The 15,147-nt window shown below is 44.1% G+C and overlaps 2 protein-coding genes across 2 annotated transcripts in view; both read right to left on the bottom strand.

Annotated features, from left to right (window-relative positions):
* The window catches only part of LOC311583987 (E3 SUMO-protein ligase TRIM60-like), a 56,225-nt gene that overhangs the window by 32,308 nt on the left and 8,770 nt on the right, over positions 1–15,147 (bottom strand). The gene's annotated exons all lie outside the window — the stretch shown is intronic.
* LOC311583986 (E3 SUMO-protein ligase TRIM60-like) lies at positions 5,575–8,758 on the bottom strand (the record flags this gene model as incomplete). Its single annotated transcript, XM_084757978.1, has 1 exon — positions 5,575–8,758. The coding sequence occupies one exon, from the start codon at positions 8,756–8,758 to the stop codon at positions 7,304–7,306; it is 1,455 nt and encodes a 484-aa protein (XP_084614104.1). The 3' UTR covers positions 5,575–7,303.

Raw genomic sequence — 15,147 nt, 5'->3', positions numbered from 1 at the left:
TAGCAAGCATCTTTACCAGCTGAGCCATCTCCCTGGCCCATTATTATCTTTTTAAGAGTCTCCTTATCTTTCAGGGATACGTTTGGAAATATCTCTGTAGTCCAAGTTGGTCAGGAACTAGTTTACCCCTGTAGCCCAGACTGACCTTGAACTTAGTCTTTCTGCTTCAGCACTCAAGAACTAGGATTGCAGCTGTGCACCCAACACTCAGAGGGACACCTCTCTTTCTTGTGTTTATGGTTTCTTTAATATATGTAGATGCATGTGTGCCATGTGCTTGCCTTGCCACAGGCTCACTGGAGTTAAAGGTGTTTGTCAGCTGCCACATAGGAAAATGCAAGAACAGCAAGTGTTTTGAACCACAGAGGCATCTCTGCAGCTCCCATGTCTTCATACTGTAGACTGCGAGAGTGTGCCTCCTGTCCCTCTTGGCCACCCCCTGTGTCTCCAGACTGTAGACTGTGAGAGTGCCCCCTCCTATTGCTCCTGGCCAATATCAGGAGCTCAACCTCCTGGGTGTTTGGGATCACAAGCCTGAGCCACCAGGCCCAGTGTGGCCACTCCTGAACCTGGCTTGTATTAAGTATCCAGGAACACTTTCTTCTTAGGGCCACTCACCACACATGCCTGTTACTATGTGAAAAAAAACCCTAATAAACAAGCCAAAATACGATAAAACTCAACACATTGTGAAGAACTCATTTCATGTTAAATACTTAACACCTGACCATAGGGCCCTTGTCCCCCTTAAGAAAGCTTTCCTCTCTGAGTCACTTTGTTTGTTTGTTTCTGTGATCCATGTGTAGACACCCCCATACCCATGCGTTCTGAGTTAATAGATGCAACCAACCTCAGGGTTAAAACACTGGAGAAAGTAAGGCTTGTTCAGTTATAGCTTAGAATCTCTGTGCTTGGCAGGCTGAGGCTGAAGAGCAGTCCTGGGAGTGCCAGGCCAGTGTGGAGAGCCAATCACAAAAGCACAGAAACAGAAGTTATTTTGAGAGGTATAAAGTCATGTGCCCCTGACATATACACTATTGGTAGGTCTCACATAGTGTTCTTGTCAGTTACATTGCACTAGTTATTATAAGTCATATTGAAATGTTGTAGAAGCTTGTGAAAGAGTTTATGGAAACCTCTCATTTTATGCAGCCAACTGACCTTGAACTCCTGTCTCAAAGTCCTGCTCGCTCTGATTACGAGCATCGTTTTCATGCCAGTTTCACTCTGTCATTCTACAGAAGGGCCTTGGCCATGCATGACTTTGAATATTAGGGGGACGTCATGCAGCCAATTCTCTCGGAACCCCTTAGATGACTATATATGACTCCCAGAATCTTAGCATCTTCTCTATTTATGGAAGCACAGATCACCAACGTCCTTAGCCTGTTGCTGACAGATATGACTAGTCTTCTGGCTCAGCCAATCATTGCTGAGTGATTTTTTTTCTGATATCACTCAGACTTTTAGCTCCAGATCATTCTTTCCACACTACAACAGTCCCTTCTAAAACATTCTATCACCGGAATCACTGCGGAGGAAGCACACTTGTAGTTCCTGCTACTCAGAAGACTCCCGAGTCCAAGGCTGGGGCAGCTGGTCTCAAAAACAAAACAAGTGGGGAATAGGGGATGCAGTGAACAAGGGTGTGCTCAAAGTCTAAGGGTGGAGTCTGAGCCCTGGACCCACATAAGGGTGAAGGAGCAAACTGACTCTACAAGGCTGGTTCTGAATGCATGATACCTTAGACCAGTATGTGCTTATTAGTACACCACAGACATTAGCTCCTTAACACTGATGGGAATGTCTTTAAAGGATTAGTAGTAGCTCTGCATATCTTGAAGTATTCTGTAAAATTAAATGGATTTTTCTTAATCGTTGAAAGAAATAACTTTACAGAAAGAGACATAATATGGTCTTACTATCTGTAGCTAACAGATCAATTCTAAGACAGAAGGTTAAACAAAATCACAAATTTCTCTCTCTCTCTCTCTCTCTCTCTCTCTCTCTCTCTCTCTCTCTCATCTTTTTTTCTCTTTTCTTAACTTTTCCCCCTATGTTTCTTATGCTAGCCTAATCATCAAATTCCTGCTGCCACAACCTTGAGAGGATAGATGGTTACTGTGGCTGCCCTGACATTGGACTGACCAGTGGAAATGTTCTGTACAGGGGGTACCCCATACTCAGCAGTGGGAGCTAACAATAGGTGTGATGAGATGACAGTAATAGGACTGATTCTGGAGAAAAATACTCTCTCTCTCTCTTTCTGGTGAGTGAGTGTGTGTGTGTGTGTGTGTGTGTGTGTGTGTGTGTGTGTGTTGGGGAGGGGAGTGGGTGAGTCTAATATGCTCAAGGCTGACCTAGAATGTGTATTCCTAGATGACCTTGAAACTCCTACCCTCCTGGTTCCATCCATCAGTCCTTGTCATGCACCATCACATCTGTTTCATGTAGTGCTAGGGATTGAGGCCAGGGTTCCCTGCATGCTAGACAGCACTCTGCCAGATGAACTGTACATCCAAGCCCTCATAAGCACTGTTACCTACATGTCCTTCAGGAAGCAGTTACATCAGATTTCTCTCACACCAGCAGGTCTCTTGATACTGTTTGTCCAGAAATTAATTGACTTCTGACATTACCTGGAAAAATTTTGATGCCACAAAGAGCTCAGATGCAGAAGAGGGAGCCCTGGCTCAGGGTTTCTTGTATATCCACACCTCTTATGTTGACCATCCAGCTGTGCCTCAACTCTGGGTTTTGCTGACCTTCTAATGTGTAAGTTCTAGGAAAGCGCAGAGCAGTGACGTTAGCAGAAGTGAGTCCTGCCTTATCTAGTGAATGGTTTACACTTTCATATTCCCAGTTCATCATGCAAGTCATTCAAGATAGCTTCAGTTTTTTTGTTTTGTTTGGTTTGGTTTTTTGTTTGTTTGTTGTTGCTGTTGTTTTTTGCTTTTTTGTTTGTTTTTGCCTCATTTCATTTTGTTTTGGGGGAAATTTTCATTTTTGTTTTGGGGACAGCACTCTGTCACCCAGGCTGACCTGGAACTACAAGCAATCTTCCTACCTCAACATCCAAAGTGCTGGGATTAGAAGTGTGTGCTGCCATGCTTGGCTTTTCACTCTATGTCTGATCTACATCACTAGGCCATGGCTCCTTTAAAAATATCACAATGGGCAGACTTGTCTGTGTTGAGGAACTAGCAAGCCGTGGAACCACAAATGTTTTGTCTTCAGTGGTGGATGTTTCCTGTGTTAGCTTTCCCTCATGTGAAGTGGACCAATGAGTCATCAACCTAGATAGACCAAAGGATTGATCTCACCTTAGTATTGCTGGGAGAACCAATTGGTTTGATGGGAGCTGTATTCAAAGCACAGGTAACCCACAGGCAGCTACACCGTCAAAGAAAATAAATTGTTATTCCAGCAATGAGGCTAACCACTGATAGACCCTGGGAGAGCAGCTGGGCCTTGTGGACTTACAGAGTTGCCACTGAGACCTTAACGTGACCTCCTGTGTCTTCCACTGCCCCCTCGCTCCCCACAAGAGAAAGCTCAGGGTAATCCTAGCTGCTTTGATTTGAACACAGCAATGACCATGTCATGCCTAAAGGATAATTTCACTGTATTGTGTGCTCAGGTGCTTTGTATTCACCCTCTGAATTATACAAAATATCCTCTGATTTTATAAAATTACATTTCACTTTATGTGTATGTGTATCTGTGAGAATGTGCATGGGTGGAATGTACACGGGTGGTATAAAGGCCAAGGTTATCCTCTGTGTTCTCCACATGTACAACATGGAATGCATGTGTCCTATACAACATACACCTGCTGTTGAGGCCTGATTTGTCTACAGGAGACTGCATCAAACAATGAATTAAAAAACGAGTTGTGGGGGGTTGAGGTGGAGAAAAATCCATGTATGATAACTCATCTGTTCAGTGGCCTGCATTTATATTTTTGGTCATGATAAGGCTTTGTAAGAGCTTTAAAAAAAAAAAGATCTCCAGGAGAGGTGAGATATAAAACAAGGGCAGCTGCCTAGGGGAGGCAAATGGAGGAGAGAAAGGAAAAGCCACACTACTGAAGCTGGAGTGGAGGTCAGATTCATGGCTGGCAGGCAGCGGGGCATGAAGAGCAAGAAGGGTTTAGAGAGAGCATAAGGAGGACTGAAATGATATAAAGGAAGCAGAGGGTGTGTGTGTGTGTGTGTGTGTGTGTGTGTGTGTGTGTGTGTGTGTGAGTGTGTGTGTGTGTGTGTGTGTGTGTGTGTGTGTGTGTAGGCAGGACACAGGAGGTGAAGGGATGTTGCTGCAAGACAGGGTACAATGACCATGTCACACACACACACACACACACACACACACTCAGGCAAACACAAACAAACCTAAACTGTTAAAGACCAAGTGCTTACAATACAGAAGAGAAGTTATACTTTTCTATGCTATTCAGATAACTGGGCAAACTTACAACCTCATAGCCATCTAAGATTTGGCCTGTGGGTATTTTTTATTTATTATTTTTAGAAAAAGATTTGGGATTCAATAAAAATATTTTAGGGGCCCAAAAAGATGGTTTGGTGGTAAAGTGTCCTTGTTCCTGTTGCAAAAGTGTTTGAGTTCAGTTTCCAGCATCCACGCCTGGTGGCTCACAATCACCTGTAGTAACAGCTCCAGAGGATCTGACACACATATCATCTGAGCTCTGCACACACGGCATACTCTCGCATGTGTGCACATGTGTGAACATGCTCATATACAAATGGAAATGCCGAGGGCTAGAAGGCACTCATAAGTGACACACACACACAGGAAATCTGAGTGAGACCTTCCTGAGAAGGCAGATGGCGTAACATGTGTCATGGGTACAAACTCATGAAGTGAGAGATGCCCACATACACTGCTTGTTTTCGATGAAATCTTCTCTGTAGCCCAGGCTAGGCTGGAAGTTGCAGCAATCCTCCTGCTTCTGTCTCCTGAGTGGTGGAATTTGATGTGCACATCATGTGTAACCCATCTGCTTCACCAAATGCATTTCTCAAGTTCACCTGTGAAGTAAATGTGAAATGAACACAAGAATCTGACAACTCTGTCACTTTTTAAAGGAATATTTATTTAGTTTTTGAGATAGGGTCTCACTATGTGGTCTCTACTTTGACAAGGCTAGCCTCTGACTCAGACATCCACCATGTCTGGCACATATGGTTTTTTTAAAATAATCTTTTTTGCCCATCAAAGTCATACATATGTACAGAAACATGAAGAATATATTTGAGTCCAGCTAGTTTATCATGGAAGACCTAAGTCTGAGGACATGACCACAGTTTAAATGTAACTGCAATTACCAGCACTTGCTGCCTCATTTCAGTCTCAAACTGCAGGATCAAAATATTTACCCCAACAATTACAAGTGACCTTTTGTTTACATTTTTAGAGTCAGGGTCTCCCTTATTCTAGGATGGCCTGGAACTGGCTGTGTGTCTAAGGAGAGCCTTCAAGTTTGGATTCACCTGTCTCCACCTCCATGAATTCCAGGAACATAGGCTTTTATTTTATTGTATGCATTGTATTTTATAGGATGTTGGTACAGAGCCCAGGCAGAATTCCTGGGACTTTCTAGCTAGCCATCTGCTGTATGTGTGCAGGTCCAGGCCAATAAGAGACCCTCTCTCAAAGGAGGTGAACAAAATCCCTGAGAATGACAGTTGTGGTTGTCCTCTGGCTTCTATATATATACACTTACTTACAAGTGCTCATTCCTTCATGCCACACACAATAAACATGTCTGTCAGAGGACAGCATATAAAAGGAAAAATAGGCAGTGAATGGACCAGTTATAGGAAGAAAACAGTGACTCATGGGAGAGATGCTGCTGCCCCAGTTGGGAGACAAACTCAAGATGAGGTGGCTTGACTTGTGTGAATGGACCATTCACACAAAAATAATCACTGTAAGGTAAGATGGAAGAAGAAACCATGCACCATGTGACGGATTACTGGTCAAGATGATGGGTTAGAAGAACCAGTAAGAGGCCAAGTGTAGCTCAGGGGTGCAGTGCTCTACTTCTTTATGCCCTGGTTCCAATCACTCCATACTGGGGTGGAAATCTAAACAGGAGTTTGTGGTTTTTTTAAGTCTAGATACCATCCCAACACGTGGGATGCTGGGAATATTGCTTCAAGTTCTTCAAACTAGTTACAGAGTAACAATCTGTCTCACCAACAAAAGGCTGGTAACATAGATCTGAGGACCTGAGTTTGATATCTAGAACGACTTAAGAGAGATAATCAACTCATAAATATTCACCTGACACCTGCACATGTTCTGTGGTGCTCTCTAATTCCCGAAAAGCACAGAAATGCAAAACCATAGGTTTTCTAAAGGAGAAACAAGTCTAGTAAACATTTACCTTTATGCCCAGAGACTGAAAAGGAGTGGCATGAAAATTGGGAGGTCAGTGTCAATTTCAACCATTGGTTGTTAGACGCCCATGCTTTAGCTACATGAAGTGACCTCAAGTGTCAACAAAGTGATACTGCAAACAGGGAAAAGACCAAGTGAGGAAAGTGCTTGCCTTGTGTGCTCTGATGCCTAGTCCTCAGGTAAAGCAAGACTGTAATGTGCGTCTGTAAACCCAGGAAAAGAAGAGAAGGAGGAGGGAAAGAGGAGGAGGAGGAGGAGGAAGAGGAGGAGGAGGGCAAGGATGAGGGGGAGGAGGAGGAGATCATAATCTGAAAAAACTCACAAGCTCACAAGGCAGCTAGCTGGGATAGGCTGTGCTAGACAAGGGACTCTACCTAAGACAATGAGGAAGGAGAGGGTCAGTGCACGGTGGTTGTGCTCTATTCTACCTCCACATGAGCATGGTAGCATGTCCATGCACACACACACACACACACACACACACACACACACACACCCGCACACACACATTTAAAAAATTTAAAAACATTTTTAAAAAGAAAACATGAGGTCTCTTGCTTTCTACTTTGGATGGCCGGTTCTTTAAAATGAAGGTTAAAAATAACACATGTCAATAACTCATTTCATAACTTCTGGGTAGCTGAGAGGTCCTTGGCTGGTCTGCCTTACTCTTGCAAGCTAAATCTCCTGGGTGCTGGCATGGGGCAGGTGTGTGTCACACTTGTGGCAACATCATGTGTCTCAGAGCTACTGAAAATAAGAGAGAAGAATGCAGTCTGGTGTGCAGTGGTTAAGCTTAGAAGATTTGTGGCTTTTGTTGTTGGATCCTGTCAATTGTTTGCTTAATTGCTAGCTTAAATGTGCTGCCTATGTTAGGCTAGAATGAAGATCCTGTGTCTGTTGTACACAGTGGTAAGATTTTAAGAGGTTCAGAATCTGTTCCTGCATAGAAGTAAGGCCAAAGGATGGTGGTAAAAGAAGTACTGAAAGTGTAGAGAAGAGACCTGTCATCCATATTATAGAAGGAGAGCTCACCCAGTTCGTAATCCAAAAATATCCCGATCTTGCTGGCCCACACCACTGGCAGAAAATCCATTCTTTGGGGCCCAGAGGTGACATAGCCACTGTCAGTGTCTCTCCCAATGGCAAAGAAGCACTTAGCAATAGAGGGCTGACTGCTCCAGGCCCCATGAAGCGAGTTTTGACATATACCCAATGCCCACCTGGGCTTGTTTCCCACTTTTACCCCCCAGAACCATCGCCCTGAACGAAATTCATTACACCCCCGGACAACAGGCAAGAAGTCAAATCCCTCAGCGCAAGCTTGAACACTTGGTCCTCTTTCTTTATAAAAAACAGATTTTCTATCCTCAGAAAAAACAAGCTGAGGATGTGCGGTGTTAACATCAAAAGTCACATTTATTTGAAATTGCTTGATGATCTTATCCAGGCCAGAATACTGTGGTGGGAGGCTGAGGCTATGTTGCTTTACTCCACATGACAAGGGTTTGGGAGAGTTGGGAAAGTTTACCAACCTGTGGTAGGCTCTGGGAACTGTTGTCAAAAGTGTGAGATCTGACTCTCCATGGTTGGCCTCTGCTTCCTTCAACAGATCCTTTAATATGGAAATATGGTCAGACAGGGCTTGAAGATGTTCATTGAGTTTTGATAAACCCACCAGCTCCTCAATGTGGATCTCATTTAGAAGTGCCTCCAGCTCATTCTGCAGAAACAGCTTCATTTGCCTAAATTCATAACTTATCTGTTGTTTTTTATATTCAAACGTCATCCTCCATATAACAGGGGTTCTGTACTGCGCAGCTAAGATATGCTCGCTTTCCTTCACTTGGATCTTCAGAAGCTCAGTAACCGTGTTCAGTATTCTCCTGTGAAACACGGCAGCTTTCTCAATGGGGCAGGTGTAATGGTCCTGGTGTTCCACAGAGAAGCTACAGTGGGCACATAAGACTTCTAGATCCTTCACACAGAATAAGACCATAGGCTGATTGTGCTTCTGACACGGGGCTTGTTCTTCCTGCTGCTTCCTCTTGCTCTGTGTCTCCTGCAGGAGCCTGATGGTTTCACTCAGGTCACGAAACTGGGAGTTCCTGCTGAAGCTTCTCTGTGGAAAGCAAGTATTGCAGACAGGACAGAGGAAAATGTCATTTAGGTCATTCCACCACAAACTGAGGCAGGCATGACAGAAGTTGTGCCCACAGGTAGTGGTCACTGGGTCTAGGAAGAAATCCAAGCAAATAGGACAGGCACATATAATGTGCAAGTTCTCCAGGACCTGGAAGTCCATTGTTCTAAGAGGAAAGTAGGTGGACATGGTCCTGTGGCAGGGTCTGTCTCCCAGGAGCTTTGAGCTGCTGTGTTTTTCCAAGTCTTTGTAGTTTTCCCTGGACTGTTATAGTGATGGTGGCCACTGACAGCTAACCGAAGTACCTTAACTCAGCTCAGAAGATGAGAGTGATTCAAAGTTTGCAACTGTCTCACAAACTAGGTCATGAGCTTGGGTTTAGAAAGCAGACACATGTGTAATGAATCTGATATACCTGTGGATGAGAAAAAAATCCTTTTAGATTTCTTTTTATCATTATTTATTACATGTGTGTCTGTATGTGGGAAAGGGAATATTACTGCAGTTGCCTATGGGCCTAGAGGCATCAGATCCCCCTTCAAGCTAGATTGACAGGTGGTTATGAGCCTACCAAAAGGATACATAGAGAGCAGAGAGCCAAGAAGATGACTCAATGAGTCCACATACTTGAGGCCAACACTGGTGACCTGGGTTCTATCCACAGAACCACAGGATGGAATGAAGGAATGATTCTATAATTGCTTCTCTGGGTTACACAGGTGGGCTATGATATGTGTATAAGTACACAAACCCACATACAATCTCCAAACAACTATTTTAAAATAAAGTAAAAGTAAAAGGTGGGGGCCAGCTCCATAAAGTTTTTCTCTGACCTCCAAATGCAAAGTCATTCAAACACCTATACAGCTCTTTTTACCAGTGTGTAAATATGCAATACAAATTTTTTAAAACTATGGGACTATGTTAAAGAAAACTACAGTCATGTTCTTACTGGCTTTACTATCTTCTTCACAACATCTTTTCTTCACATAGAAAAATAAAATCTAAATTTAAAAAAATCAAGGCGACAAGGCTGACAAATCCAACCCACCAAGACCTGCATGAACTGATGCACCAACCAAGGATGTTGGAAACAGAAAACCTAGACCCCCTCTTCAGATGTAGCTAATGGACTGCTCATTCTCCACAGGGGGACTGCCTCTCACAGGAACTCTGGTGCCCTTGATTTGTACACTGACCTTGGGGGGAGAGAGAGGCCCTGTTGGAGCACAGAGGAAGGGGACACAGGCTATTCAGAGGAGACCTGATAGGCTGCAATCATATGGTGTGGGAGGACGACCTCCTTTTCTCAGAGGTCTAGGGGAGTGGAATAGAATGGAAAAGGAAGGGAGGGTGGGAACAGGAAGACAAGAAGGAGGGGATTACAATTAGGATGTCATGTGAAGAAACAAGGACAGGAACAAGAGAACAATAAAAAGAAGAACAAGAAGAAGAACAAGAAGAGGAAGAAGAAGAAGAAGAACAAGAAGAACAAGAACAAGAAGAACAAGAACAAGAACAAGAAGAACAAGAACAAGAACAAGAACAAAAACAAGAAGAACAAGAAGAAGAACAAGAACAAGAAGAACAAGAACAAGAAGAACAAGAAGAAGAACAAGAAGAACAAGAAGCACAAGAAGAAGAAGAACAAGAAGAGGAAGAAGAACAAGAACAAGAACAAGAGGAACAAGAGGAACAAGAAGATGAATACGTATTATTGAAATGTTTTGTTGGACAAGCAAAATAAAGTTCCTGTAAGTACCACCATTAAGTGCTCAGATTCTATGTCATCATAGGGAGAAACAAAATTCAAGAGCCCATGTCCAAGGAGAGCTGGGGACTTCCAAATAGCTGAACAGCTTCTGTTGTAAGGAGACAGTTGTCTGAGTCCAGCCATCTCAGGGACAACTTGTAGGAGGCTATAGTCTGAGTCCAGCCATTTCAAGGACAGCTTCTCCATCTTGGTGGCAGTGCAACTAAGGTCATGTTCCCTGACCCAAGATCCTACTTCTATCCTGGATGACAAAAACTCCCTTGCCCAACCCCTAAAGTACAAATATGATTAAACAATGCTACAAGCCATCATCTCTCCTCTCCACGGTCTCATCCTATAAAAATACTGTATAACGTCCCTTCAGGCACATGGTTTATATCCTAATCACAGTCCATTCTGTGGCCCTGATTGAACAGTAGCAGCTTGATTACAATAAATTTTTGTCACCTGCATTGACCTGATTTTGAAATCTGTTGTTTTTAAGAGGTTCCCCACAACACCTTCATACAATATCGTGTCATAATCCACTGGTTGGAGTTGCTAAAATCCTAAATATATCTAAAGAGGATTTCACAAGAAAAGGATCATAGCTATACTCTCTATGGTGATGTGAAGAGATACAACTGGACAGTGGGTTCTAACACTGTGTTCTACCTCACACTACCACTGGCATAGCTACATGTCCCTGATGAACTGGATTTCTGTGGCCTTGAGTCTCTACTTCAGGACCTTGGGTGCATTAAGTAAGACAGGTGATCAACAAGCTGAATGGATGGTAAAGTTGTGGAGGAAGTGGAGCACAGGTGCAGAGTGTAAGGTAGGAGTGGGGGTGTGTGGAGCACAGGAGCTGAGTGTAAGGTTGGGGGTGGGGGAGTATGGGGCACTGGAGCTGAGTGTAAAAGAGGAGCAGGAGAGTTTGGTCACAGAGTGTAAAAGAGGAGCAGGAGAGTGTGGGGCACTGAGGCTGAGTGTAACGCAGGGGCAGGGGAGTGTGAGGCACAGGGGCTGAGTGTAAGGCTGGGTTGGGTGAGTGTAGGGCATAGGTGCTGAGTGTAAGGATGGGGTGAAGGAGTGTGGGGCACTGCAGCTGAGTGCAAGGCTGGGGGGGGGAAGTGTAGGGCACAGGTGTTGAGTGTAAGGCTGGGGTAAGGGAGTGTGGGGCACATCTGCTGAGTGTAAGGCTGGGGAGGAAGAGTGTAGGACACAGGTACTGAGTATAAGGTTCAGGTTGGGTAGTGTGGGGGCATAGGAGCAGAGTGTAAGCTAGGAGTGGCGTTTGTGTAACTAAGTGGTGTGTAAGATAGGGTTGGCATGTGTAGAGCACACCTGCAGACTCAGCACTGGGGAAAGACACACACAGAATCCTTGCCAAGATAAAGTTTTAGCTGGCTTTCCTTATGAGACACATACATTTTAATTGTGTAAACTATATTTATTTCTTCCCAGGATTCTATGGCGAGGGGCAAGGCCCTGTCATTGTTCCCATATAGAGGACAGATGACAAATAGCAAGAGTTGTCTCTCTCTTTCCACCATGTTGACCCTGGAGATCGAAGTCATTGCCCAGAAGTCACGATACCAAGAAAGGGGATCCAGTTTGAGGGCACCAAACCCTCAGAATTTCCTGGACACACAAACCTTCTTTATTACCATACTTCTCTTAGTCAGTCACCTCTACAAAGTCAAGTCATGTTCAGCTTCAATTGGATTCCTGTCCCAACGTCAATAGTATAGTAAGATCTGTCTAACCCATTTGACCCAGTCTTCCTTAACACTGACATTCTCCAGCTCCCAATCATTTCTACACGGTCATACATTTTCCTAAAACCTGTCTAGTACATTTCCACATTTCTACCATGGAACAGCTTCTCAAGAGGGTAAGAGAATAAGATAATGGTCATCCGCACAAGCACAGCATCCTCATAGACCTGATTTTACTTGAGTCTCCTTGGTTAAGAAGACCAGATTGCCCAGCTCATTATTTAAATACTCTTCACAGCTCAGTGTTTTTAACAGTATCCTTTCAACTCTAGCATTCTAGAGACAGAGACGGGCAAGATTATTCTGAGTTACAGGTCAGCTAGGAGACTAAGTGCCAAGCTGTGTCAAAAGCAAAGCCAATTAACTGAGAAAAAAGGGTGCAGAAGTCAGATAGGTTGGGCCAAGGACATAGCTCAGGGAGTAAAAGTGTTTGCAGGCATAGAATGAATGGGACCACGTGAATTCAATCTCAAGGATCCACCTAAAAGTTGCAAAGGGACTACACAAAATTTTACTTCAACCCCCACAAGCACCACTATAGATGCACGTGTACACACAGACACATCACATAGACACATTAATAAAGTGGTTCTTTTTTAATGATGCCCTTGAAGTCATTATGTGTAATTCAAACTGGCCTTTGTTTTCTCCAGACTCTGACTCTGGAGGAGGTGGGATCTGACCTGGAGGACTGCAGGAAGATCCACAAGTGATCATGTCTTAAGTAGTTAATTAATCTTGAGATCAGGTCTCACTATTTAGACTAGAAGTGGTTGGCCTGAAACTCCTCTTGTAGACCAGGCTGGCCTCCTGCTCCTAGATTTCATCTGTTTCAGCCTCCAAGTGTGTACCACCAAGCCGACTTGATTCTGTTTTTCTTACAAGCCACTCCAGAATCTACACAGAACGAATATCGCACAATCTGCACCCCCTAAGGGTTCTACACTTAGTTATGGCCTCATCAACTGTTTCTATGGCCCCCAACCGCACCCCACTCCTACCAACAGCCCAGTTTACCTGCAGGAGGCACTCAGGCAGCACCAAAGAACAGCTGAGACCAGCACAGAGCACACAGACCTTTCCCTGTAGAGATTGGATATCCGGAAGAGGGAGGGGAAAGGACGTGCGCATGCTCAATGGTCCTTAATGAAATGAGCACCTGCTTTAACGAACTGATCCTTGTTGGCATTAACAACAGCAAAAATGCAGTTCTGTTCCAACTTCTGAAAGCATCATGGTATGCACATGCCCTTCACACATCTCACAAAACCTAGTGCCCTCTTCTAGTCTCTGCCTGAGTTGGTTCACTTCCGCCCTCTCCTCCCTCCCCACTGACACTCCCATAAAATACGCATGCTGATTTCTTTAAAGAATAGCTTGACTGTATAACTCCACCTAACATGATTTAAAGGCGCGTTCACACGTTCAAACATGGTGTCTCCTGCATAATAGTGGTAACTGAATATAAAATACAACTTATGAATCCATGCCAATTGTTCTGGGAATCACAACAAGGTTTCACAGAGGCCAGGCAAAGTCCCTAAGTCTAAACTCTATCCACAAGCTCTTCCATGTGTCTTACTGTGAACATCAGAACTATTCAGCGGCAGGCTGTGTGGGAGTCCCCTCTTCTCTCATTTGGGGACTCTGGAATATAGATCTTCAAGACATTGCACCCTACCCTTGTGCCCTCGTGTGAAATAGGAACCTGGCCTGCTGAGTTTCAGTTTCCTCAGCCAATAGCTCAGGGCTGAAAGAGACCTTACTCACAGGTTTTCATGTTGGAAAGCCAGTTGCTGCGAGTCCAAGGTGCTCAATGCCACTGACTTGAGATGGTGCTGCTATCTGTCCAACTGGCCCACAGAAATGTAGTCTTATTCTGTGAGAATAGAACAGAGTGGAGCTTGGGCAGGCTCAGTGGACCTCCAATCCTTGCAGGTGTGTGTCTTGGTTTCAGCCTGTAGGTTTGAGATGCCCCATTATGTAGCCCCAGCTGACTTTGAATTCTATGTGTAACCAAGGTAGCTCAATCTCTTCAACAACAACCTTTAGCCTTAGTACTGGGGCTCTAGCTCAGAGACATAGTGTTTGCCTGGTGTAGTCAATCTAGAAGTTAGAGTCTATTCCAGCACTACACAGTCATTCATCAGAAGAGCAGCCAGAGGACCACAATGCATGTTTACCTTCAAGCCTGTAGCTATACCCAGCAGCGATGTCAGGTGGCTCATATGTGCCGGCTGGACCTCTAGCTATAGAAAATCTGACAAGATTGTCTGGCCTGACACATGCACATCCCTAAACACAGATGTGCCTACCTATACATAAATAGAAGTAAATCTTCTTTCACAGAAGAAATTCATGGGACATGGGCATCGTGGCTCAAATCAATGGTCTCTGAACCCAGGAAGCTGAAGCAGGCTTGCTGTGGGTCTGTGGCTAGCCTCTCCCAAAGTGAGCCCCTGTCTCAAAACCAAGTCACAACTAAATACTATTTCTACCCAGCCTTGTTGCCTAGGCATGTAATGTCAGCATGTGGAGGTTTAAGAATCTTTATCATCCTAACTATACAGTGAGTCCAGAGCCAGAGTGCAGTGCAGAGATACACCCTGAGCCACCAAGCCTGGACATTTTAAGAATTAAGTGGAAATTTGTAAGAAAGTGAAAGTAATAACCCAAGACCCTGAGGAACAATCTTCTTACATAAAAAGAGTCACTTTACCTTTATTAAAATTAAATTTCATGGACAAACCAGTGCATTAATGGGAACCTTGTCACATTTCACCACATGAACAGATGTAGTATTTACATCAGTTTACAACCATCTCCTCCAACATTTGTCACTCTCTAGTGACATCATCCCAGATGCTTTCCTGCAGCTTTTCTACTCTAAGGGACATTACCACTGTCTACACTCACCCTGCTTTGCAAAGATGTAGATACTTCTTGCTTGATCTAGGTCTAACTCAGCAGACACTTATCAGTCCCTTTCTTTTCCTTGTTTCCCTTCTCTATCCAGAGCCAATTTCAGGGCCTGAGATGATTCT

This window comes from Acomys minous (genome assembly GCF_964271855.1).
Source record: "Acomys minous genome assembly, chromosome: 15".
NCBI lineage: Eukaryota > Metazoa > Chordata > Mammalia > Rodentia > Muridae > Acomys > Acomys minous.
The sequence above is the reverse complement of the archived record's forward strand: the minus strand, read 5'-3'. Positions and strand labels throughout refer to the sequence as shown.